This window comes from Larus michahellis, chromosome 2 (assembly GCF_964199755.1).
Source record: "Larus michahellis chromosome 2, bLarMic1.1, whole genome shotgun sequence".
NCBI classification, from domain to species: domain Eukaryota; kingdom Metazoa; phylum Chordata; class Aves; order Charadriiformes; family Laridae; genus Larus; species Larus michahellis.
The window spans coordinates 80,283,838-80,308,217 of NC_133897.1; the positions used below are offsets into that span (position 1 = coordinate 80,283,838).

The window sequence follows — 24,380 nt, forward strand, 5'->3', positions numbered from 1 at the left end:
CTCATAATGACCTCTGTAATGGAGGGGGGAGAAGAAAACTAAAGCACTTTTTTTTTTTTTTCCCTTTATGTGGTATCCGATAGAAGCTGGATTTCATTTTTGTATCTCATGTGAGATACAGAGAAATAGTATATAGATAAGCATGTTTCCTGCTAGGGCAGATGCATACACAGTGCTCGTTGTGCTTTCTCTGTGCCTACAAGGCATGAAACACTATAGGTTTGAGGGATGTCTGAGCACCCAGACTTTACTGGGTTAGCTGATCTCTCCTCTTCCCAGCCAGAAATGCATGCCAGAAGGCTGCTGGCACCAAGGAGTTTGATACTGATGCTTCCATTTGCAGATCCTCCTGATACTGACAGACCTGTCAGAACACCTACAAGTTCAGCCTCTGGTTCACACATTGGACCTGCAGGTTCAGACTGGCTTTTGAACCACCCTGTCAAATGGTGATGCAAAAGCACAATGGGTGAAGAAAAGAGGAGTGGAAGAGATCTCTCTATGACAGAGGACTTGGATAAGTAAGATCTGTATGTTTTCAAATTTAGAGGTACTGTCAACCAGTTTCAGCTGTTCCTGCACTTGTTGTGTGGAGGCTGTGTTGACTGCTAAGTGACATCCCTCTGTGGACTTGCAGTCTGAGACCTTCCATTGCATCTTTGAGAACACAGATCAACTGATGATTCCACTCCTCTTGGAAATGGGTGGGGGGAAAAAAGGTGTAATGCTAGAGCATATCATAGGCAGAAAAAACCCAGATGTCCCAGGAGATCTACACTGAGGTTTTTCCACAAATCTTGTTTTTCCTAAATCTCCTTTCTCTCACTCACGAAGATCATGTCCGGCAGTATTTAGCTTTCCCTCTCCATATTGATGGCCCCTCATGCAAGAGTACAATGAAGGAAAGATGATGACAAATATCCTATTTATACTTGAAATGAAAGATACTAATCTTTTCTGTTCATGCCAGAAATGGTTGTAGCTGCAATTACACAGCACAAACGTTGCTTAGCATTTATCCCTCTTTTCTGTGGAGGTCCATTCACAAATCCCAGAGGTCCTTCTGTATTTTATCTTCACATTCTTCCTTGATGGTTTACCGTTCATGGTTCAGTGGTCCATGGTAAATCAGCTTTAATAGGAGGATACCAGGGGATGGATGGCTGCTTCAAGAAGAGATGTTTTTTCTCTGTTGCCTTGGCATCCATTGAACTAATGAATCTTCATATCAAGTAGCTAAAATGCGCGGACAAAATTATCTTATTCTGCAGCAGAATGAAAGGTAGTAGCCCATCCTAGATTTAAGAAGCTTAAATACCTGCAAATATGAATTCAAGTGACTTTGGCATTCCCAATTAGGGAAGAGGGTTGTCCTCCAATTTTAGGACATATGTTCTAACACTTGAAATCCAAGAGTTTACAATTAAATGTTGGTAGCGAAATGCTGGTGGTCTGGCCTTGTCAGCTCTGTTGGTCTTAACTTGGATTGTAGCTGAGGTGACTGCTTTCCCTCTCTCTCTAGGAGGACTTAAAGCACCCTAATTTTTCTTACCAGTGTAGGTACAAACTGAAGAAGACTTCTGAATGGTACCTCTGATGCTCTTTTTGATTTCTTTGCCTTCCTGTCTTTGCTGGCTTTTTTAGTTAAAAGAACTGTGTGAAGTACCAGTTGGTAGCAATTCAGCCGAGAAATGAACCAGTATCAACCAAGACCTGTTTCTGCACAGCAATGGATCACTCAGACAAGCTTTTTCTCAAAATGCAAACTGGTTTTTATACAGGAAAGAGCCATTTCAGCCTGTTGTTCAACTGTCTTCCACCCCCATCTGTCTTAGACCGTGGTACTTTTAAGTTCAGAGAGGTCTAGTGAAGGCGTTTCTTTGACAGGGAATATTTTACTTCATTAATATCTGAATCTGTTTGTTTCCAGATGTGACTACTTGTTGGGTGTCTGATAAGTAATTTTGTATTATCTCGATTACTGTTTTATCTGCAGTAGGGTGGCTCAGAACCTGGTCTGTACATATGGTGGTTGTGGTGCCTGTCACAGGCAGCATGCCTGGGGGACCCCTCTGGCTGTCTTCAGTCTCTGGGAAAAGCTTTCTAGAAATTAACTTGCCCATTTTCATTCATGTTACCATGTTACCTTTTTGGCAAACTAATGTTTCCACATCGTGGGTGAAAACAGAAACTTAACTCTGGATTCAAGGAGTTAAGTTGCCTTGCCCTTGCCCTGAGCGTCGTCTCCCTTTGAGAGGGAGGAGATGAGAGGACTAATGTGCACAGATGTTCCTTTCTGATAAGTCTTATTGCTCTGCTTTGTCAGATCTCTCCCGCTGGCCCCTTTCAGCTGTTAGAGAACAGGATCTCTATAAGAAATGTCATCCCTGCGCCTGCTTGCTTTTCTTTTGCCCTTCTCGATAGTCAAATGTGTATTGCAGGCTGAGAAGAAATGGGGGTGTGCTCCAAGTGTTATGGCGTGCGTTGAGAGGAGCTGACATTGAGATGCGACTGGACCTGTGGAAAGTTGGGTCCAAAAAAGTCTTGGTCTTGGGTGTTTGTCCTAGAGGGGTTCGTTTTGGAAGTCCCAGAGAAGCTCAAGCAGTGATAAAGACCTTTCTTTTCCCCTGAAAACCAGTTACTGGAAATATTTGGGGTTTTTTTTCTTCCATGATACTTTGTATGTTTGAAGAGAAATCAGCTGTTTTAAATGAACCTTAGGCACTTCAGGCTGGCAATGACCAAGTTTAGTTGTAATGATCAAAATGAAAAGGTGTAGGAGGTCACTGGTGTCTCTCTAGAATTGCTGTTGACTGTATTTAAACTTTGTTCTTTGAGTTGGAGAGTTCTTTAACCACAGACCAGAGCTCATTTGCAACACCTTGCCCTATGGCGTAGTAGTTTGAAAGCAGGACTGCTGTTAGGAGAGGGCACCGAGTGCTATTCTGGCATTCAGCTGAGATGCAGTTAGGAGCTTTCCAAACACTTTATACCTGTGGGAAGGTATTTGTAAGCCTGAGGATAGGATGCTTTTCACAATGTTATGTCACAGTGATGACGCACAAAGTCATGCATTAAAGGCGCAACGTAAGCTAAGCTAGAGGCAGAAGAAGCAGGTGCAAGGGACGTGGCAGAAGTAGGTGCTCTGGAAGCTGCCTGTCTTGAAATCATCTGATGGTGATGAGCAGTTGGATATATTGTGCCCAGATGAATAGTCTAATGTAATGTAGTCAAACTGTGGTTGCAAAAGAAAGTCTGGTTTTTGTTGGTTTTTTTTTTGTTTTGTTTTGGTTTTTTTTATTCTGTAGATCATTATAGTCTAAGACAGCATTAAATTTGAATTGTGTTGATTGCACTCTTTGCTGCAAGCAAGGGCTCAGGCCTGGGGAGAGTTAAAGCAAAGAGAAATAGCTAGTGCTGAAAACAGATTAGGTTACTAATACTTTAATTAGAAGAATTTAGAATATGTTAAGCTATAGAACTGTAGCACTGGGAGTATACAACAGCAAGTATCTGATTGAAGTAACTGCTTTGTTTAGTAGGGTGTTTAGTCTCATCAGTTTAAGGCATGAAATAGCTTGGATTCTCTTATCAAACACAACAACATCAAAAGAAAAAGCCCTATGGAAAACAAAACTGATTGAATAAAATGAGTTCCAGCATTCAACTTAATGGTATTTCTGTGACTGTGGTTTCATGTGTTTAAATTCATGCAGGAACCCTGAGTTCTTAAAAATAAAAAATAAACTGATATTTACAAATGTTCCAAGTCTGTCTTGGAATCTAACTTGTAGATGTAGAAGCGTGTAAGTTCCTGATCAATGAAAAGTTTTTGTTTGATCACTTAAGCGTGACTACTAGATGTTTCTTTGAAATGTTGTACTTGGTTGTCTTGATCTTGTTATGTGGTTTTCCTTCCAAATCTCTAAAATGAGAAATCACTATGTTAATGTTTCTGATTAGGATTGGCATTGTTGCATCTGTGTTTCAGTAGGGAAAATGCGTGGAATTGGAAGTTATGGTTAAGTTGCACACAGATCTGAATTTTTCTTTGGATTAGTAAATAATAATATATATTAACTTTAAAATCTTCTTTTTTTTAGTGTGTGGGTTTTTTTCTCTGGTTTTCCTGTCCCTTTAAAAATTTTATTGTAAAAACTGTCTTTCTGTTTTGATCAGAGTTAAGGTTATGTGGTAGTGAAGCCTTTTTCTTTATTTGATAAGAATAATAGTCTTACCGTGTGGTGGCTGGCTGTGTCTGACCAGCTGCTGGAATTCTGTAAGGAGCAAGATAAACTCAATATATTGTCATTTAGAAGCACTAACTAGATTCTGAAACAAAGAGTTTGTTTTAGAGAGAGGTGTGTATTTAGATAGGTAATTGAATATCTGAACCTTCCAGGCTGTTAGGAACATCTGTTTCTAAATTGGTGAGTGGAGGTGTTGTTTTGTTAAGGTTGATAATCAGCTAATATTTAAATAACTAAATTAGCAGCCTGGACAACACCAGTAGTACTTTGTCAGAACTGTCATTCAGGCTCAGATCCCACACTTACTTGAGTACACATACATTACATTGAGTACACATACATTATGTATATTTGCGTTGCCTTCAGTAGGCATCATATGAACCCCTCAGTACATGTGGCAGACACGTACATTTCCAGTGTACCTGTTACCAAGCATACTTGTATCTCTAACCTGACTTCAGAGGATCGCAGGGCTGCAAACACATTCAGAAAAGGAGTATCATTATCCATGAAACATAATCCTTTGGCTGTTGTGCTTGTGTCACCTGTTTTAGAAGAGGAACAGTGTTCTGCACTCAGCAAAGCATCTTTATTCCTTTAAAAGAAGTTTTCTGTTTCTAGGCAGAATATAATGAGACCAGAATTGATAGTAAGCTTAGAAAAAGCAACTTTGGATGGATGTTTGGTATAGGATGGCTTTCCTGAGCTGTCTTTGGCTTGCGTTTGCCTGAACAGACCTCAACACTGTCATGCAAACAGCCAGCAGAGGGTAGTATGTTCATGGAGACATTGCATTGTCTGAGTCTTCTGTCACTGATGTAGGTAACAAAAACCTGCTGAATATCAGACAAACTGGCTTGATTCAGTGGTCTTTTGAAGCCATCTGGTGCCCTACAAAACACCAAAGATGAGCTGCTGAGACATAATGACTGTCTGAAAGTCTGAATTAGCCATGCAGTGACTTTTGATGAAAACTTCTGGGGAAAAAGCTTGTTGGAAGCAGAGATTGATCACGGATCCTGTGTAATGACTGTGGTTATGGCACTCCCATTCTATAACAAATTAAATGAATGTTGATTCTGATAAGTCTCATCTGCCTAACTTTATTTTTCTCACTCTCTCTCAGTGTTGGACTTTGCCTTGCCAGCCTGCTGCTACCATGGGTATACCGGTCTTCATACTCGCTGGCCTCCTTGTGCATTGTGTGTTCTTGGTCTCCATTTTTGACATCTACTTCAGCTCTCCCCTGGTTCACGGTATGACTCCTCAGCAGACTCCACTGCCACCTCCGGCAAAACGTCTTGTACTCTTCGTTGCTGACGGTCTGCGGGCAGATTCGCTGTATGAATTGAACAGCAACGGTACGCCCCGAGCACCTTACCTGCGGTGAGTCCATCTGAAAATGCTACTGATCCAGAAGATTTCGCTTCTGGAGGCAGCTCTATGTAATGTTGAAAAGAGAATAAGAGGAACAGCAGCAACTGTGGTAGCTTGAGTACTGCCTTCCCTCTGCCTTTGAAGTAACAAACTTGCAGAGTTACGCTCCACAGAAATGCATGAATTTGAGTTGGTGTCCCTCGTTGTCAGTAAAGCTGCTAAACCATGAACCGAGTAAATTGAGTCAATATTGTCCTCTGAAAACTACAGCTCGCCAGTAATTGAGAGGAGTGTGAACTTTCTCTGTTTACATCAGCATGGTATCAATTCTGAAGCCTAACAAAGTCGTTAACTTAAACTGCTTCCTGGATGTTCAGTTTAGGAGTAGTAGTTCATTAACGTGCTTGTCTTCTAATTCTAAGCTACTGATGAAGCTTTTTAAGGAGTGATTAAAAAAGATGGCCCGAATGGATCTAACAGCAGGCTGCCACTTCCTATTTGTTCCACCCTTCCTGCATGCGTGACCCTGCTGCCTCCCTTGTGCTCTCTATTGTGTGTCTGATTGCTTAATGGAATGATTTGGTTTAAGATTGTGAAAAACTAATCATGCCAAGAAAGTGTTAAAGGTCATATCCTTGAGTGCTTAAAACTAATTTTCAGTGACCTTCCCTCTTTCCTTATATCAAGATAATTATTTGATCATAAGACAAATAATTTCTTAAACTAAAAAAAGTAGACAGTATTAAATAAGACTACTTTTGTGTAATAGCACTGGTCAATTATCTGAAGGTGTTAGAGCATTTGCAGTCTGCTATAGAAATCTGAGGAGCCCTTGCCAGCTCATATGGTATTACTTGTACCTGCTTCTCCTGTTATTAGTGTTTTTGTAAGGTGCTGTGTTCCACTGTCAGATGTCTGCCACATCAGTGTGATTTTTCCATGTTGTCTTTTAGCAGTGAACTTCACACTTCCTCCAGAGCACTTCCGTCTCTTAGCAGTAAAACTGTTGGTCTTTTGTACCGTCAACAAGGTGTGAATGCTGTAATGGCCCCATCGCTAGGAGCAGTGGTGGGCAGTGGCTAGGAGAGAGTTATAATGGGTATTTTTGCTGTTAAGTGGTTTGAGTTTTTCAGTTTCAGCCATTCAGCATTATCGTACCTATCTAAAAATAAAAAGTTAAACCGTGTATTAGCTTGTCCAGTGTTGGGATGTCTGCACTTCTGCTGTCTCTGCTATACCTTGTTTGTGGAGTTACGGACTTTCTATTTCAAAACCTGTAAAAGTAAAACACTGTCACCTGATCTGAAAGTATTGGGTGAATGGAGGGAGAAAACTGCCTTGTAATAAGCAAAGATGCTGGTAGGTCACTAAGTGGCATAGAATGCTAGTAGAGGTTTGAAATGCAATCTGTATTTCTCTCGTCTTTCATCCCACATATGAATATGTGCGTGTGCATATACATATATGTGTGTGAGCATGTATATGTGAGAGCTGATGAAAAGAAAAAGCACGTGGCATTGTTGTGCCTTCTGAAAGGTGGAGGGCCAGGCAGTCCAGGGCATATCTTTGGCTCTATTACATATACTGCTACAATTTCAAAGTTTTATTACCGAACCTTTGAGTTACACAACTTCCATAAGTTAGCCTTGTAAATGGATTGATAAGATCAGATGTTGGTTGCTGGAAGTTTTTCCTGTTTTATTCTGCCAAGTTATTGCTGTCTGAGCTTTCCTTTTTCAATAATATTAATCCAAAGTATATACAATTTAATATAAAGTTTACTTTTTTGCACATTCATTCCTAAGTGCCAAGTGTTCGGTCACTTATCCGCTTTATAGTAGCAAGCAATCTAACAGCCAGATTACTTGTCTCATCCAGGTGGAGCACTTTGGCAACTACTGTGTTGTTAATGAGGAAAAATTATCTTTAAATGAGCAAGAACCATTCTTGTAGCAATGTGCTATAAATAGAAGCAAAGTTTTAGTAGGTACATAAAATTAATAATAAACATCCATTAGGCTTGGAGCAAACTGCTGGCTGATATATGCCAAGTGCCTAGTCTTTTTTCTTAGAAATATTATTGAAAAATCTGTTTTTCATCAGTGTTGTGATAGCTGTGAGGAATGGTAGGTGGTCTGAATTGCTGTAGTGGTGGTAGGGATTTTGGGGGAGATGGTTTTTCTTTGCCTGTCATGTTTCAGCTGTATCACTATATCATATTCAGATTCATCGTCTCTATTATGGGTAGCTAATGTTTATACTGTCAAGAAAATTAATTTTTTTAAATGATCCTTCTGAGTAAAAGGCTTTGAAATAATTCAGAATAGCTAAATGAATTTTGAACAGGTAAATGACAATATCTGGCAATATTTTTTTTTACTGCTTGGTATGTGTTATTGCTGACTTCAGATCCTGTGATCCAGCCCAACAAAATCAAAGGTAAAGGATTACTTTCTGACTCAATAGAAATCAAATTCTAATTAAAACAGTCTCCTACCTGTTGTGACAATGAATTGTGAGGAGGGCCAAAAGTGTTTTATTTTTGTCTTAAATCTTCCACTGATGCTAGTGCAATACATTTTTATCAGTCTCCAGTGACAATAACTTAGAAACTGCGTTAAGTGATACTTAAATCCTTTTTTCAAATTAGTATGTTTTTCAATACAACTTGTCTTAAAACCTAGCTGAGATGAGAGCTAGGAATAACATGTCAGAGTGCTGTATCACCTTTTACATTTTTCATTGTAATATTTGGCTATTCCAAATAGTCCTGTGAGCTTTCAAGTAGGCCTGAGAATGTGAGGTTAAGATGAGTTAAAAAACAAGCAAACTGTGAATCCTGCAAGCTTGGAGTAGGGCCTGAAATTTTAGATTGTGGTTTGGTTCTTATTTCATTATATTTAGAGCTGAGTGTACAGGTCTTGTAATTAACAGTTGTGTAAAGTCTCCAAAGCATGAATTTAGAATCTACTAGGGCTAAAACACATCCATTAAAAATACAGCAAATTTTGTAGCTTATATAATGAATAACAAAAATACAATTTCCTGGTAGGTTTGACTCTTAAAAACTGTTTTGAATTTGTTCAGAAGATTCTGCAGCTTTTTTCCTAAACTTTACTCTTAGGTATGTCCTGGTGTGTTGTGTTTTTCTTTCTTTCTCCCCTTGCTCTGACAGTGAGCAGTGAATCTTTCTCTTCTTCCAGAAGATGGAGACAAGAAAACAGCATATGGTAACGCTCACTGCTTGCTCTCCGACAGGCTCCAGCTGTTCATGTCTTCAGCAGACAAGAGTAGTTTATGAGGCTGTTTCTTAAACTTGGGCTTTGTCCTCTATTTTCTTTGCTTTTTATCTGTTACAACTGTTGTATGTGCATAATCCCTAGACAATTTATGTGTTTTTGCATATGTGGTGAGAAGGTATTCTCCTTCACTTCGGGGTAACTGCAAAAGATACAAGGTTTGCTTATATTTTTTCCATGTTGCTGAAATGATTTGCATGTTAGATTTACGTGGTTTTTAAATTCTCTTGATGCTGGCTTCCAATATCCAGCACAAATAAAGGCAGACATGGTCACAAGAACTAATTATAATCGAGCATATTTAACGAATAAGAGAAGATAGAACTAGACACTTTCCAGCTCAATGGAAAGAACAAAGACAAGTAACACCAGGCAGAAACAATCTGTTGGGGGGGGGGGGGGGGAAGTAAGCTATAGCAGAAAGCAGCAGAAAAAAAATAGCATGTTAATTCGAAGTGTATTAGAACGCCAGCTAAACTCATCTGTTTGCAGTGCTGATGGGCAACAATAGTAATGTTCTCTGTGGGGTGTTATAATATAGAACTACTTGCAGGTTAATGTTCTGCTTGTTTTGCTGCACAGCAGGCGGTAGTGAAAATCTGTTTTAGTCTGGGGGTTTTTTGTTTGCATTTCCTACCTCACATCTACTGGTCGCTCTTTTTATCTGCAATTCATTGTACTTTCAAAAAATCATAAGCATTAACTGCCTTGTATCCTGTTTTCAGGAGTATTCTGGAGAATAATGGCAGCTGGGGAATCTCTCACACCCGGGTCCCAACAGAATCCAGGCCAGGACATGTTGCGCTCATAGCTGGATTTTATGAAGATGTCAGTGCAGTTGCTAAAGGTATGCCAGTCCTAAAGCTTTGAACACTGTCCTCCAAAATCAGGTCTTTCACTGATGTGCTGGGCTTCTAGATTGCTGATAAATGCCTGCGTAGTGGTTTGTTTACCAAGATTGCATGGAAAAGAATAATTTTGGATGTATTTCCTGCTCTTAATACCGATAACTATGAAAATAGCTTACATAAGTTAATATTTGGTAGCATGGTAAAAATCAGCATGCTGAGTCTAAAAGCAAAAGAACCTTATGGAATGATCTCTTAATGTAACAGAGTTTTTAATTATCATTTGGGATGTAATGGGAGATGGCTAACTAGATGTCACAACGAAGAAGCGAACTGCAGTGTCTTAGCTGAACCGTTGCTAGGATGAGTTGGAGAATCAGTAGCAAAATAAATCAAAAACCCCAACTGTGTGTTTTGTGCAGAGCTAGCTGGATGTGTTACTGCACGCTTGGCGTTAATAATGTGGAACAAGCCTTTGCATTACTGACTTGGTCGTTTTTCTTGTGGTCCTCTGCCTTCCCCCAGGCTTCCGGCCTGAGCACTTGTAATGTTGTGGGTTGGTTTTGGACAGAGGAGGTAAGAGGAATTACTTAGTCTTGTCCGTGTTCCTAATGAAAAGGTTCTTCCTTCTGACATCTGCTACAAATGCAGGATTGGCAGGAATTGCCGTTAAGAGCATCTTTTGATATTTCTGTCAGCTGCCTTGTCATGGACACAGAATATCTTGAAGGTTTTATTGTGATGAGGTGGAACATGACGGCTGGAAATACGATATATTAGTATGTAATTTATTGCCTAAAATGCCAAAAGCTGAGTTCAGACAACAGGGGATTTAGAATTCAGGAGAATTTTAGCTGTTTTGAAGGTAAACCAGCTGTGTGTTTTGTCTGTTTGAATCCTTGCATAATGAGATTGGTTTAGGTTTTCATCTCACTTCTTAATGAATGGGGGACTAATTGCAAATAGAGGTTGAAATGGAAGTAAAACAGAGACTCAAAAAGTGGAGTTCATTGTGAAGTGATTTAAGGGAAACTTTAAAAAAAAACAAAACCAAAAAACACCAAAAGCACAACAACAAACATTTTGCATAGACTTAGCACAGTCTTAGCAGTCAATGAGATCTACTGGCAACCCCATTTAAATCCAGGTGTGTTTGTTTAACAGGATGGAAGGAGAATCCAGTGGAATTTGACTCTGTTTTCAACGAAAGTAAATATACTTGGGGCTGGGGAAGCCCAGATATTTTGCCAATGTTTGCAAAAGGTAAGGTGAAATTTTATGAATCTTCAGCACATAATTATCAAGTAGTAAAATAGAGACACTTAAAATCTGTGAGTTAAAGAAGGTAAATAGAATATTTCCAGTTTGTATATTTGCATATACCGGATTTCTAGTTTGTAAATTCAAGACCAGGTAGAGAAAAAGCAAGCTTTTAAAGAGGATATCCCCATTTATTATTCATCCATTTAAGTGGGTCTTACCTAATTCTATCAGCATACTAAATGAAACACACCCTTAGTTAAAAGGACCTAGTATTTTTTTCTTTGGTTGAGGTTTACAGCTCTTGTTTGCAAGCCTGCAGCTGGGGTTTTTCTTCCTCTGCGTGCAGCTCCCAGTGAGTCAGGTGATAGAACTGCAGCCATGCTTTTTAAGTATCTGAGCTGGAGAAGTAGCTTATTGTGGGTTATCCTGCTTCTACTCCAGAATAATAATGTGTAAAGGAGAAGAACTTTATGCAAGTAGGAGCTGCCTGGTATTGTTCCTGAAGGTGAGGTCTTTTCGCCATGGTGTGCAGCGTGTTAAAATCTTGTCAGCCACGTGCAATTGGTCTTTCAGCATGCAGAGATTGCTGAGCAACACTTCAAACATTTAAAGAGTCTCCAAGTTTAATTTTGTTTTTGTTCTTGGAAGAATGAGGGCATATACACCCTTTCCCATAATCTCAGAGTAAAACAGACTGAAGGGAAAAGGAGACAAGATAGCAGATATGCTGCTGTTCTGTTCTAGGTATTGGCATTGACACATCAGAAAAGTGTGATAGGCAAGATAGGAGTAGAATATAACATTGCTTTTGAAAAAGTATACATCATATTTCTCATGATGATTCTTGAACTTTTTCTGACCTCCAGTCTCTTCCTCCTCCTCCTGATATTCCCCACACATGTCCCTCTTTTCTGTTTTTTGCTTCATCCTTTATGGTAAACTGTAAAAATATCTCCTGATAATTTCCCATGACCTCAGATTACAGTTTGTATTTGGGAATATTGTGATGGTGGCTGGGCAGAGGAGAAAGGTAGTACATTGCCCTTGCACAGCTTATTTACATTTTTGGAGATATGTTCTTGGGAAAATATTTGGGGAATTCAAGAATTTCCCAGAGCCCAGTCCTTCTACTAGTTTTGTTTGAGTAAGAACATAAGCACAGGACTTGGAAGCAGCTTTGATGTTATCTGGAGGGATGTGCAAGAGTAATACCATACTGTTGCTGTGTCTTTCAATATGGCTTGTTCTGAGTGGCGTCAACAATGGGGCTTTCTTTTGCAGGGGGAGGGAAATCTCCCAAAATTGAGAAAGGTGTAGCGCAGCATTGTACCTGAGAAGTAGATGCTGTGTTGAGAAAACGAATCATAGTTTCTCATGATAGAAAGGTAGATTAACGTCTTTCAGTAGAAAAAGGTATTTCCTCTTCTTTCAAAGAGAAGTTTTATAACACAGAAAGGATTTTATAATACAGAGTTTCTAAACAGAAAAGTTTTATAATACCAAAGGGAATGGGATCAAGCATTTGATCTTTAACTTTACTTTTATAGAAAAGCCAAAAAGGAGATAGGGGAGCATAGCTTAATTTCTCTTCCTCTTTCCATGTTGCAAATTAGTGAGATCACAGTACTCTTCTTGTATGTGTCTTACCATGCCAAAACGTTCAGAATTTTGTTGACTGTTTCGCCACTTTCATTGGATGATGCCTAAAGAGTATATAACCCCTGCTGTTTTTTTGGGGAGGAGAGAAAAATCTTTTGTTTCCTGTCATTGTCTATGTTCTTCAGGTCCTTTTCCTATCATAAAGTAAATATTTCAATGAAATGGTTGAGGATTCTGTAGAGAAGGTAAATAAAATGCTCACAGATCTCTCTTAATATCAACGTAGATATCCATGAAATCTAAATTTGTCGAAGTCTCAGTGACTGTGGGATTAGTGTTTTATACTGAGAAAATGGCCGAAGTACCTTTGGAACTGGTGTGCCAGGTGTGCCATTTACTTAAGCAGGATCAAAAGGTGTTAGTTTCTAATAGTGAAAGTTAAGCTACTGTTCTGCTTTCAGCTGGGATAGAGTTAATTTTCTTCCTAGTAGGTGCTGTGTTTTGGATGTAGTATGGGAATAATGTTGATAACACATATTGTTTTAGTTGTTGCTAGGTAATGCTTATATTAAATCAAGGAGACTGATCTTCCCATAGAAGCTGAGAGGGAGCATAGACAGGACAAGCTGGCCAAAGGAATATTCCATACCATCAATGCCGTGTTCAGTATATAAATGAGAGTTGGCTGGGGGGCAGGAATCTATGATTGCTGCTTGGGTCGGGCTGGGCAACTGAGCCTTGGGCCCTGAGATCAATTTGTGTTGCATCACTTTTTTTTTTGTATAACTTTTTGCCATCATTATCTCCCTACCACCACCACCTTTCGTTACTGTTCTATTATGCTGTCTTTATCTCAACCCATGAGTTGGGTTTTTTTTTTCCTTTTTTACCCCTACTTTTTCTCCTTCTCCCTGCCCTACTGAGGGGGAGGAGTGAGTGACCGGCTGTGTGGCCCAATTTGCCGTCTGGGGTTAAACCACAACAGCTACACAAATTCAGTGTGCTAATTTTAGCCTTATTTTCTATGACATTTTTAGATTATGACCTTGAAACCATCTGAAAATAACGTACTTTGAAAATGCCTGTGTTATTTCCAGAATGCTCTTTAAAATTTTGAGTTTTTCTTCTACATTTGCCAGAATTTGAGGTTTGACTTGAACAGTCTAGTTCTGTACTGTTTTGTCATGGGTCTAGGCTGGAGTATAATCCAGAATATTAAATGCCACGCTGAAAAAGGAGCTGAGGTGGTTGCTTCTATTAAGGGAAGTAGGTGTTAGTCCTTTGCACCCAGATTGCCGTTTGTTCCATAGGTTCCCTTTCTCTCTGTTGGAAACTAGCAGCAAGACGAGGATCATTGTTTAGCTTGAGTATGAAGAAGGGTATCATCAAAACCGTAGGGACAACCGAGACAAGCCTTTGTCAGGGTTATTCTGGACAGACAGACCTCTTGGTCTCCTCTTCTAGTTCCTTGTTCCTACAGCGCACCAAGAAAAATGTGTAGTTTCTCACATTCCTCACCTGGCTGTGTTTGACAGCTCTCTGATGCCCACACTCTGTCAGATCTATGTCTGACTGTCCTTGTGCCTTCATTCTTTTTTCCCCTCTTTTGTGCCTGCGAAACTTGCTAGCAAAAGTATCCTGCTGCTCTGGGCTTTGACCCATGAAAAACTTGTTAGACATGGGACCTGTCCCACCAGCAGAGTGAGATCTTTGCTTTCTGCAGGACGTAAATCTTATTGTAAGAGGGTGATAACTTGATCCCCGATCCTAATATTTGAATATTGATGTTGAGAGCGAGATGATGTGCCAGACGAGTCTGCAGTAGGAGTGGGTGGTATCTGGTGTGGGAGTTTCTGGCACCTCCAGTTATTTCCCTTAGTGTAATGGCAGCACCAAACCCAGCAGAGCTCTGTGCTCACTTCTAAAAGACGTTTTCATCTCTGGTTTCCTTTTACTTCTCTATCCCATCTTTGCTTCCTTATCCCGAGACTTAAAGAAAATGTTAAGCATACTGTTGCCTGCCATCTCTCAAATAACAGCAGTAAAATAATATTTTGTAACATATTGCATAGTAGGTTTTCTTATTTAAAAAAAAAAAAAGCTACATTATTCAAGCTATGCAGGCAGTCCAAAACTTTCCATGTATGGCGTCATTTTGCAGTGCAGGGTTGGGTGGTGTGGTTTTTTTTGCTCTGGTAGAAATTAGAAATGGGTAAGTAATAGATGTGTTCCTTTGTCCGGTCTGCGAACTGCATGCTTTCATTTGGCTTCTTTGGCGTGGCACCTCTCAAAGACAAGTCTTCTCAGGTTTGCTGTGACACTGCAAAAAACAGTACAGCACTCTACCCTCTTAGACCATCAGTCATCCTGACAGTGATGGCCAGGGCTTATTTCTTCTGTTGAAGTCATTTATCCACCAGTTGGAACTCCTTAATTCACTTTTTAATGCCTGGGAGTATTTTCTTCTTTTTCTTTCCGACTGTGAGAACTGCAGCGAGTGTTCTGAGTTATAAGTAGTGGTAATGTCTCCTGGGGGCTAGGGGGAGCTGCACCAGAAAATCTGTGCCAGCTTTCATCTTCATGGCCTGAAATACCTGCATCCTTTGTGTGGATTTGGACATAATCTTGGTTAAACAGCTCCCTTATACTGGGATGTTAGTTCATTCACAAGCTTGGAAGCTTACAAAACTGCATTATATAATTGTGACATCCAGCAAATAGGTTATATTCTCTCTGGCCATCAACTGAGAGAAGAACATTTTCCCTCTGGGAGTTTACGTAGTCACGGTAGAAATAACATCTCAGCCGTTGACTGAATTATTTCATTAAATGCCACCTAACTTCAGATCTTCCCAGGACTTCAGAAGTTTACTTTCTTCTAGGTATCCGTTTCTGCCCCCTCGCCCCCCACTTTCTCTGCTTTGCTCTCTTGACAGTGAGTACAGAAATTGCCTTGTCCAGATGCTGTGTTTTCGCATCAGTGGCCCTCATGTTGTACTTTATGCCTGAACATAGTCCAGTAGTCCTCCCTTTTATATTCTGAATCCATGTTTTAAAGATGCAGACTTTGAATATTGTTTTTCTGAAGTTTTCCACTTGGCTTTCAATACTGTGTTGCCTCCTAGAACTGATACACAGTAACTAAGTTACATTCCTTCTGTTGTCTTCGTTATATGTGATATATGATGTTTTCCTGTATAAAAGGCCTTATTGATAGGGCATGGTCTTACATGATTCAGTTTAGCAACCACAAGATAAGTACATTTTCTTATTAAAAAAAAAAAAACAAACCCCAAACATGTGTGTTCAAACAAGGCTCTTAACGTGTAGCTTTCTCTGTTAGAAGTTTCTCAGTGAAATTCCTTGTTTCAAAACTAAATTCTGTTTAATTTGCGTTAACATGGATTTGTTCTACTATCTGCCTTTCCATACTTTGTTTCCTCACCTGAGTGTACTGGATAACATTGCTCCTCATTCCTTTGAGGTGCTAATAAGCTAATGAGTTAAAATAGTATCCAGGCTTCAAAAAAAATCCATAAATGATGGGAAAGTTTAAAATAATGCATTAATATTTGTGCATTTTTGACTATGAGAAAAGAAGGAAGACTTTACTCTTTCTCCTATTCCACCTGTGTTGTTTTTGCAGGTGCTAGTGGAGATCACGTTTATACATTTTGTTACACGGCAGAAAGTGAAGACTTTGGAGCACAAGATGCAGCCGAGCTTGACATGTGGGTTTTTGATCATGTTAAGGTGAGCAGAGAATCTTTTTATGCTACCTGTGTATAAAATGCACAGCTAGATGTTAACTTTATCATAGAACTAGAAAGCAAGAAATTTTTGAAAGACCTGTCACTTAGGATCATTATTGTGACTAGTGTAATGGAAGTTTAGAGGAAGTATTTTTGTTATTCAATGCTAATAAAAAAAATCTAACATTAATGAAAATGTTTTAAAAACATACTTGGCTTTTCTTTGTCTTAAATTTCCATATAATCTGAAGCCCATCTTAAAGCACTACAGAATGTGGTTAGTTAAGGATTTTGCAACAAGTAATATGACATGGCAGAAATGGTAAGTCTCCATTATGAGAGAGAAATGGACAATATTATTGGCTTAATTTTAGTCAGGCTTTTACCCACTGTAATTATACAGTGTGGCTCATTCTGATGCACGTAGCTGATTCCTGATTATCTGCTGCGGTTCATGCTATGCTGTGGCTGTCGGAAGTCATGGTTGGTTTGGGGGGGACAGGGGTGGCAGAGGCAGCTTAGGCCCTGAAGCAGTATAACTTGTTCACATGGTGCTCTGCTCAGCTGACTTGGGTCAGTGCTGGTTCATGATTGTTGTTTTCTGTGACGCTGTCACTGTAAGTATAAATAGTCCAAGGCACATAGTTTCTGATTATTCATTAATTCCTACATCTGTGTTATTCCACGCTACCTCACTTGTCCTGATTAAGAAATGCAGATAGTGGATATTGGTGTATAAATATCTTTATCAGTGGAGCAATTAGGTGAGTTACTTTCTGGATCTCATAAGAACGTTGATGGACTTGAAACTTTTTCCAGAAGATCTCTGGGCTGTATGCATTAACATTAGCTAACCAGCATAAATTGAATCAAACCAAAAATGAAACCACATAAACCAATAAATAAATAAACCAAATCAGTAACTTCATTAGGACGCCAAGGGTTGGTCTGCTTTAAACAGTGATGTAGGGTGGAAAAATTCATTATAGTTTGCAAATTTACAAAGGAAGCGATTTTCTGAGTTTGCAAGTGAAAAAAGATGTGTTTTCTAGCTGCCAGCCTCTCCCTGAACTTGTGCTTGTGCCAGGTTGTGTATTGTAATGCGTATGAATGATACAAATCAAATTAGACTGTCAATTACACTCAGATAGCTGCTGTCTTAAAGTTGCACCCTGCTGTCACTTGGAGCTGCACAGGTATGTGAGGGTGGTACTACCTTTCCTTTGCTTCAAAACACCTAATGGCATTTCTTCTTTCAGTCTATGATGATACGCTTGATATATATGCCATGACTTTTTCCTTGGAACCGGCACCATTATTTTAAAGACTTATTTTGCCTACCTAAATTTCATACTGTGAATGGATAGGACTTGATTGACTGCTGTAAAACACTTATTCCATTAATCATCTCTTCAATTGCACATCAGTGATTGCTTCAGAAGCATGAAACCTGAGGCTGACTGAAACTGAGGTCACTCTGCTATTATAACTTGAACAATTCTCAGCTATGCTGGTGAGATTATATGTAAGCAACAATGACAATTTGTTGAAAATCTAAAGTTCTCCTTTGCGTACTTTTTTTTTTTACTTCCTTTGAGCTTTATCTCAAATACTTAACAACGTACCATTTAACTCTATGGTGGTAAAATTGTCCCTGGATTTCTAGGAACTAAAAGGCGCTAAGGTGTACTCCCTCTCCACCGTGTAGTCAGGAGGTCCCAAGCATCACAAGGGCCACTTGTGGCTTCCTCTGCCCCAAGAAAGATGGGGATAAAATGGAGAATGGCTAACTAATGTTTGGGCTACTAGTGCTGGCATCCTAAAATTGCTGCTTCTCTTAAAAAGCAGTTAACTAACAGTAACTCAGTTGGTCCAGATATGTGAAATTCTGACTAGTTTTTATTTGTATGGATCAGAAGCAGATCACTTAAATTGTGAGTGGAGGAAAAAAAATGTATGATGCTTGATAATCCCTGTCATGTCTCCTTGTAGTACGAGGTGATCCTAGCCCTGTCTTGGGACAGAGAAAATTAAGTATAGACTAGACTGGGTGGGGTTTTTATCTGCAGCTGAGTTAAAACTCAGTAATTTTAATGTGTGGTAATACTTTGGGAGTGGCTTGGAGATACAGATGGGTATGGAGTTGATTGACTGCGGGTTTTTTTCTGATTTTTTGCAGGTTTTTTTAGAAGCCTTCAAAGTAATTAAGGGACTGAGTATAATTTAGTGTGTTGTGGCTCAATGATTCATAGTTCAATAACCCTTACCTTGATCATAGTTTGAGTCCGTGCTAAAGAAAAATTAGGGAGCAAAATACTGGGAGTCTATATTAACTAACAGGCAAAAAAGTGGTCTTTTTAGAATTATAGAATTGTCTAGGTTGAAAGGGACCTTTCAGATCATTGAGTACAACCATCAACTTAACACTGACAAAACCACCACTAAACCATATTGCTAAGCATCGCGTCTACCATGTCCTCTTTTGCACTTCCACATCTTTCTCAGAAGAGGAGAAGACAGGAGAGACCCACTCCTCATCTTCTCACCTTAAAGCGAAAGTTGGGAAAGCTCCCTGGGAAATGCTGTCCTTGTGTGCAGGGGCTGGGGAGGGGTCAGGCGGAATACCTCAGGACCCCACGTAAGATCTCAGATCTATGATGTGTCTTCCCTTTGTCATTAGCAACGAGGTCCGTGTATGCAAGAAGGACCACTTCTGTAGCTCATAGTCGTTGCTGGCCCCTTCACTTCCCACCACTTGGCTGTTGCTCCACAGCGGTCTGCCTTTGTGAGACCTAAAGTGAGGGGCGCTTTGCAAGTCCTGGCAAGATCTCAGATCCATGAGGTGTTTAATGCATTTCTGATATTTTTTTTTTAAGTATTTTGTGAAAAACAGTTTTATAAGATTGAACTCTATTAGGGTAAAATGATTAAAATTCCAGGAACTCAAACAGTCTTGGAGATGAGTCCCGGTAATGGTCTAACCACAATTTATTATGACCACAGGGTAGGATATGTTCAAGGTATTCTGTAGATGTCTTCTGACTTAAGTGGGCATGTAGGGGTAGATGACAAACATTTCTTTTTCTTCTTCTTTTTTTTTTCTTTCTCATTTTGAACACAGTACTTAATTCTTCCTTTGGCTCCTTTCTGCTGGAATAAGGCCAGACCAAGCCTTCAGACTGTCCCTTCTGTGCAGGGTGGGGGCTGGAGTCCAGAACTGAATGATGTTAAACTTTGAAGCTTTGCAGATGGTACCGTGACCTGATGTTGATTTCTGCCAGTGGATTTCAATACAGATAGCTCTGCTCTAATTAGCAGTACAATGGTTGAATGATTTATTTTAAATATGTGTAGGAGTCTTGTGCGTGGGCATGCTCAACTGATATAAACCTGGCATATATATGTTTCTCCTGCCTTTGTACATTTATTTTACATCTAAAAACTGGCATAACTATGTAAACTCTCACATCAGCACAAATCAGTGTGCACAGCTTTAATCAAACAATTTAATTAAGTTGTCCTAGATTTATGTATGAAGGAGCTTTGTGAAAGGAGAAAGTTTGTTTGGTCTCTTTCTCCCTGTGCATCTATGCAGTCAGTAATGCTTTATCAGCTCTATTAAAGGATCATGCTTGCATGGAGGGCTCTGGGGGAACAAACGGTCCCCAAGAACTTATGTTACACATCTATGGAGTCCATATTTTGTTCAGACATCAGTAAATCCTGTATTTTCTAGAGCTTCTAGGTCGTCTTTTTTTCTTCTTTGCTTTTTCCCGTCCAAGGAGGGAGATGATACTAAAAGATTTCACATAGTTGTAACTATACTTCTCTTGTAAAATTTTAATTAGTATTATATTATAATTAACTTTACAGTTTACTGTAAATTGTGTATTGGTTGTAGCAAGGGTATTATTTGTTGTTAGTTGCCAGAAAATCATAGAAAAGTTGCCAGAATCATTGAAGAAGAAGGTTGGAAGAAAGCTGTAGTAGTCATTGAGTCCAACTCCCTGCATGAACAAGGTCCAGTTAGAGCACGCTGCTCAGGCCTTGCCCAGTCAAGTTTTGAGCATCTTCAGCAACCTCTTGAATACCTGTTCCAATATCTGGCTACAGTTATGTTTTGTTTTTGTTTTTTTTTAAAAAAAAAAAGTCTCTTACTGGAATTTCCCACATTTCAAATTGGGAGTTTCCCTTTCCCCAGTCATCACTAAGGCCCTCTGAGCAGGCTGGCTCAATCTTCTATTCACCCTCCCAGTAGACTGTTGTAGACAGCAATGAGATCTCTCCTTAGCTGCCTTTTCTTGAGACTGGCGAAACTGAATTATCCCAGCCTCTGTTGTTTACTCCCATTCCTGAAACTTCTTGGTGGCATTTGGCTTAATTATACAAGGGAGGTAATATTACTGAATAGAGCAAATAAAATAGAAACAAAAAAAAAACCTGACAGAAACAGTATATATATAGAGTGAACATGTAATGGTGGCTTGGAAGCTAGTGTTGAGTGGTGGTAGGTCTCAAGTTTTGTGAATACTGAGTACCAAAAAGAGGAGGCATTTAGCAGGCTACAAGGATAGTGCTGGGCAAACAGTTCAGCAACCTCCAGAGCAAGATGAAGTGGGTTTTGCCCCTACTGTTTGGTGTCCTGCTTACCAACTCACCACCTTTATCAGCCTAAGATAACTCCTTGTGGTGAACTTCCTATTTGTTTTTTTTTCAGTAAATCATTTTAAAAAAAAAAAAGTTTCATGAGGTAAAGCTTGCTATTTGCTCTGGGAAAAGGTGCCACATCTTAGGTCACACCCATCTTTCTTTTGTCATCTTATTCTTAATTAGCCAGAGGTTGGGCAAACTCTTCTGGCTGCTGCTGCTCTGGGTTACAAGGTGGCTGGGGAAGTGGGGTGGCTTTGGTATGTCGTGGGGACTCATCTGGTGGGAGAAGAGAAGCTCAGGCCTTGCCTTCTGCACAACGGCTTCTTTATCAGTCCGTGATAGAAAAATACCTGCCCTCTAATATTGATATACATTTTGGATTTAACTTTGGGAATTTCCTGTTTGTCTGGTTTGATATGTCGCTTCCTTTTATTTAATTAAAATAAGAAAACAGAATTATACTCTATCCTGCAAGTTACTGGTGTGCTCTGGAAGGCCGCTTCAATGTGCGGTCAAATATGTGCAGGTGGACGGACCCCTGTGAGAAATGGAAATCTCCAGAAAAATAATTATATTGCTATTGAATGTGATTGGATTTTGTTCTTATATCTTCATTTAAAATATCTCTGGACTTTGGTCATGATTTTGTTTGGACAAGAGCTCAAGTTGAGAGTGTGCAAATATTAGTCCATGTAGCTACATTAGTCCATGTATATTCGGGGCGGGGGGAAAAGTGGAATTGTGTGCTACTATGATAATCTTGCTGCCAGTTTGGTCTTCCTCTGGGTACAGTGACTTTTGTTTACACAAGGTATGAGCTTTAGTTTTTAGGAGCTCCACCACTATCACAAGTGTGGGGTGGACTGCTCTGTTCTGTGGTGGTAGACATGGTTCACTGGCTCTATCAGTATTTTCCCTGGACTCTTGTGTGAAATTCGAAGATGCTTTCCTTTATATTAGTGTATTGAAAAGGATCTCTGGATGCATTTTTGGACTAAAATGGTACCCAACTTTGTTTCCATGGGCAGCGCTGTCACTAAGGAGATCATGTTGGAATAGCTGTCTGCCTGCATTTTGCATTGCTGTAATATGGCTGGTCTAACACAGAATAGCCATGTCAAGACTCATTCAGTCTGAGGGGAAAATCCCCCCGGCATCTGCCTCGGGGATGCTTAAGTAGGACATGTGCAAGGCAGATGTATGTTCTGTAGTTCATGTATTTGCAAAGCGTGTCTTGTTTTGTTCTGTTTTACTTTGGTTTCTGCAAGCGACTTGTAGCTTGGTATCTCAGTCCTGCAGCACCTGCTTCCAAAGCAAGAGTATTTGAGACCTTTGCTTCTAGCTTGAAATCGATAAATCAATGGAAATATAAAGCCATAAGTGGATCTTGAGAATGGTGCGTAGTTGTGATTACATAGGAGGCAAAGAAGGGATGATACCGGTTATCTGGTATTTCTGCCTAAAGAAACTGAAACACATAAAAACCAAACAAACAAAAAAACAAAAACAACAAAAAAAAACCCAAAAAACCACCTCAACTTGAGGAGTGTTACCTGTCTTAAGTTGAAATTTTGGACTGACTATATTGATGGTAGTTATCCTCTAAGAAGTAAATTGGGAAGTAATTATTTTTCTCTTTCATAACTCTAATAACTATTAGTATTTTGACATGAAACCAGTTGCATTTTATTTTTAATAGTCTGCCTATCACCTTTTTCCGTTGTACTCTGATTAATATCTTAATGGTTTATTCCATACAGAGCTTCTTTAATTCTTCCAGAAGTAATCAAACGTTGTTCTCTGCACTGCATGAAGACAAAGTGGTTCTGTTCCTTCATTTGCTAGGCATAGACACAAATGGACATGCTCATCGGCCAAACTCAAGGTAATTGAGAGATTAACCGTATCTTTCTTAAGAGTTTTAAATGCATACAGTAATTAACTTTTGTAACAGTGCTATTTATCAAGTCTGAAACAAGAATTGCAGTCTTGAGAGTTTCTACGATAGGTCATGTATGTCACCGTGATTACTTATGTTCTGAATTTTCTGTAGTTTTTTGGTTTTAGGGTCTCCTTTTAGTAGTGACAGACTTCTGCCATAAACCTGTGCCTGGTTATAGTCTGATTTTTAGCAGGTCGTCTTAGTTATGGTCAATACATGATCTAGAGGACATGTAGGAAATTTTAGTTTCAAATATAAAATGGGAACAATGCTCTGATTCCTTATGGCTGAAATGGTATGGTTGAATTTGTAGACAACAGTAAGTTCAGGAATAATGGCTGCAAATTTCAGCATTATGCTTTAGTTTTCCTTAGGACACTTGAACGAACAGAAGAGTTTAGATTAACAGTAGTCATCACCAATTCAACTTGAAGTGCGCTATTTGAGAACTTTCTTTTCATTTCCTCACATGCTTTGAATGTAGGATATTATGTCTTTCTCTCAATCCCTGCATACTTTCAAAATCCTTGCTCCAATTTCCTACATCGTTCCCACGTTCATACTTGCTGTATGTCTCATGTTATTTTTGTTATGATTTTTTGAAGACAGAGTTTTAAAACTGACTTTAGCAACAGCAACAAATAGAAAATTAGTTTGCTGGAAGGTAACTGCAGTCACTTTTTCTAAAAATATACACATTTTTGGTTTAGCCTCTATTCCACAAAACCGTGGGATCTGTGCTGACCTGTGAATCATCTTGAAACAGTCCCTGCATGGCGAGATCCTTGTTTGTTATTTAGTTACTGGATTAAAGTTTTTGAATAATTTCTGAAACTTACAGTTTAAGGTATTTCAGTTTTCCAGAATTCCTTAGTTTTGGCATTCTCCTTAAGTTGCCTGATAGCTGTGGGTGACTAAATTATAGTCTTCAATCAAGGACAGGTCAGATTTGAAATATACATAAACATCCATTTGAGACTGTAGTTTCAGGAACCTTCAAACTGTTCTGTGACCATTTAGTTATCTCATGTAAACTTGGAGGAGAAGAGATCTTATGTGTAGGATGCCTTTTGTTAGCTTGAGGTTCTGTAGAGTGTAAAGCTGCCTATAATCAAAGGACTGGGCATTATGACCATGGATAATTTGCTTTATACCAAGTGTGAGAGCCACCTGGAATTTAATCACACTGTTTCTTATTTTTCTAGGGAATACAAGGAGAATATTAAAAAAGTTGACAAGGGTATAAAAGAAATTGCTTCGATGATTGAAAATTTCTATGGACATGATGGAAAAACTGCATTTATTTTAACTTCTGACCATGGAATGACAGATTGGGGTGAGTCTTTTTAAACATTGAGTCAGCTGAGTTTATGGATGAGTATCTAGAGTACAATTGGAGC

General features: G+C 39.3%; 1 protein-coding gene across 4 annotated transcripts in view; it reads left to right on the forward strand.

Moving 5' to 3' along the window:
* The window catches only part of PIGN (phosphatidylinositol glycan anchor biosynthesis class N), a 109,632-nt gene that overhangs the window by 10,457 nt on the left and 74,795 nt on the right, over positions 1-24,380 (forward strand). For all 4 annotated transcript variants that reach the window (XM_074576120.1, XM_074576123.1, XM_074576122.1 and 1 more), the window contains exons 2-7: positions 5,377-5,636; positions 9,652-9,773; positions 10,939-11,037; positions 16,283-16,389; positions 22,799-22,923; positions 24,186-24,316. In XM_074576120.1, coding sequence (XP_074432221.1) covers positions 5,410-5,636; positions 9,652-9,773; positions 10,939-11,037; positions 16,283-16,389; positions 22,799-22,923; positions 24,186-24,316 — 811 coding nt within the window. In that variant the 5' untranslated portion in view covers positions 5,377-5,409. The remainder of the gene's footprint in view (positions 1-5,376; positions 5,637-9,651; positions 9,774-10,938; positions 11,038-16,282; positions 16,390-22,798; positions 22,924-24,185; positions 24,317-24,380) is intronic.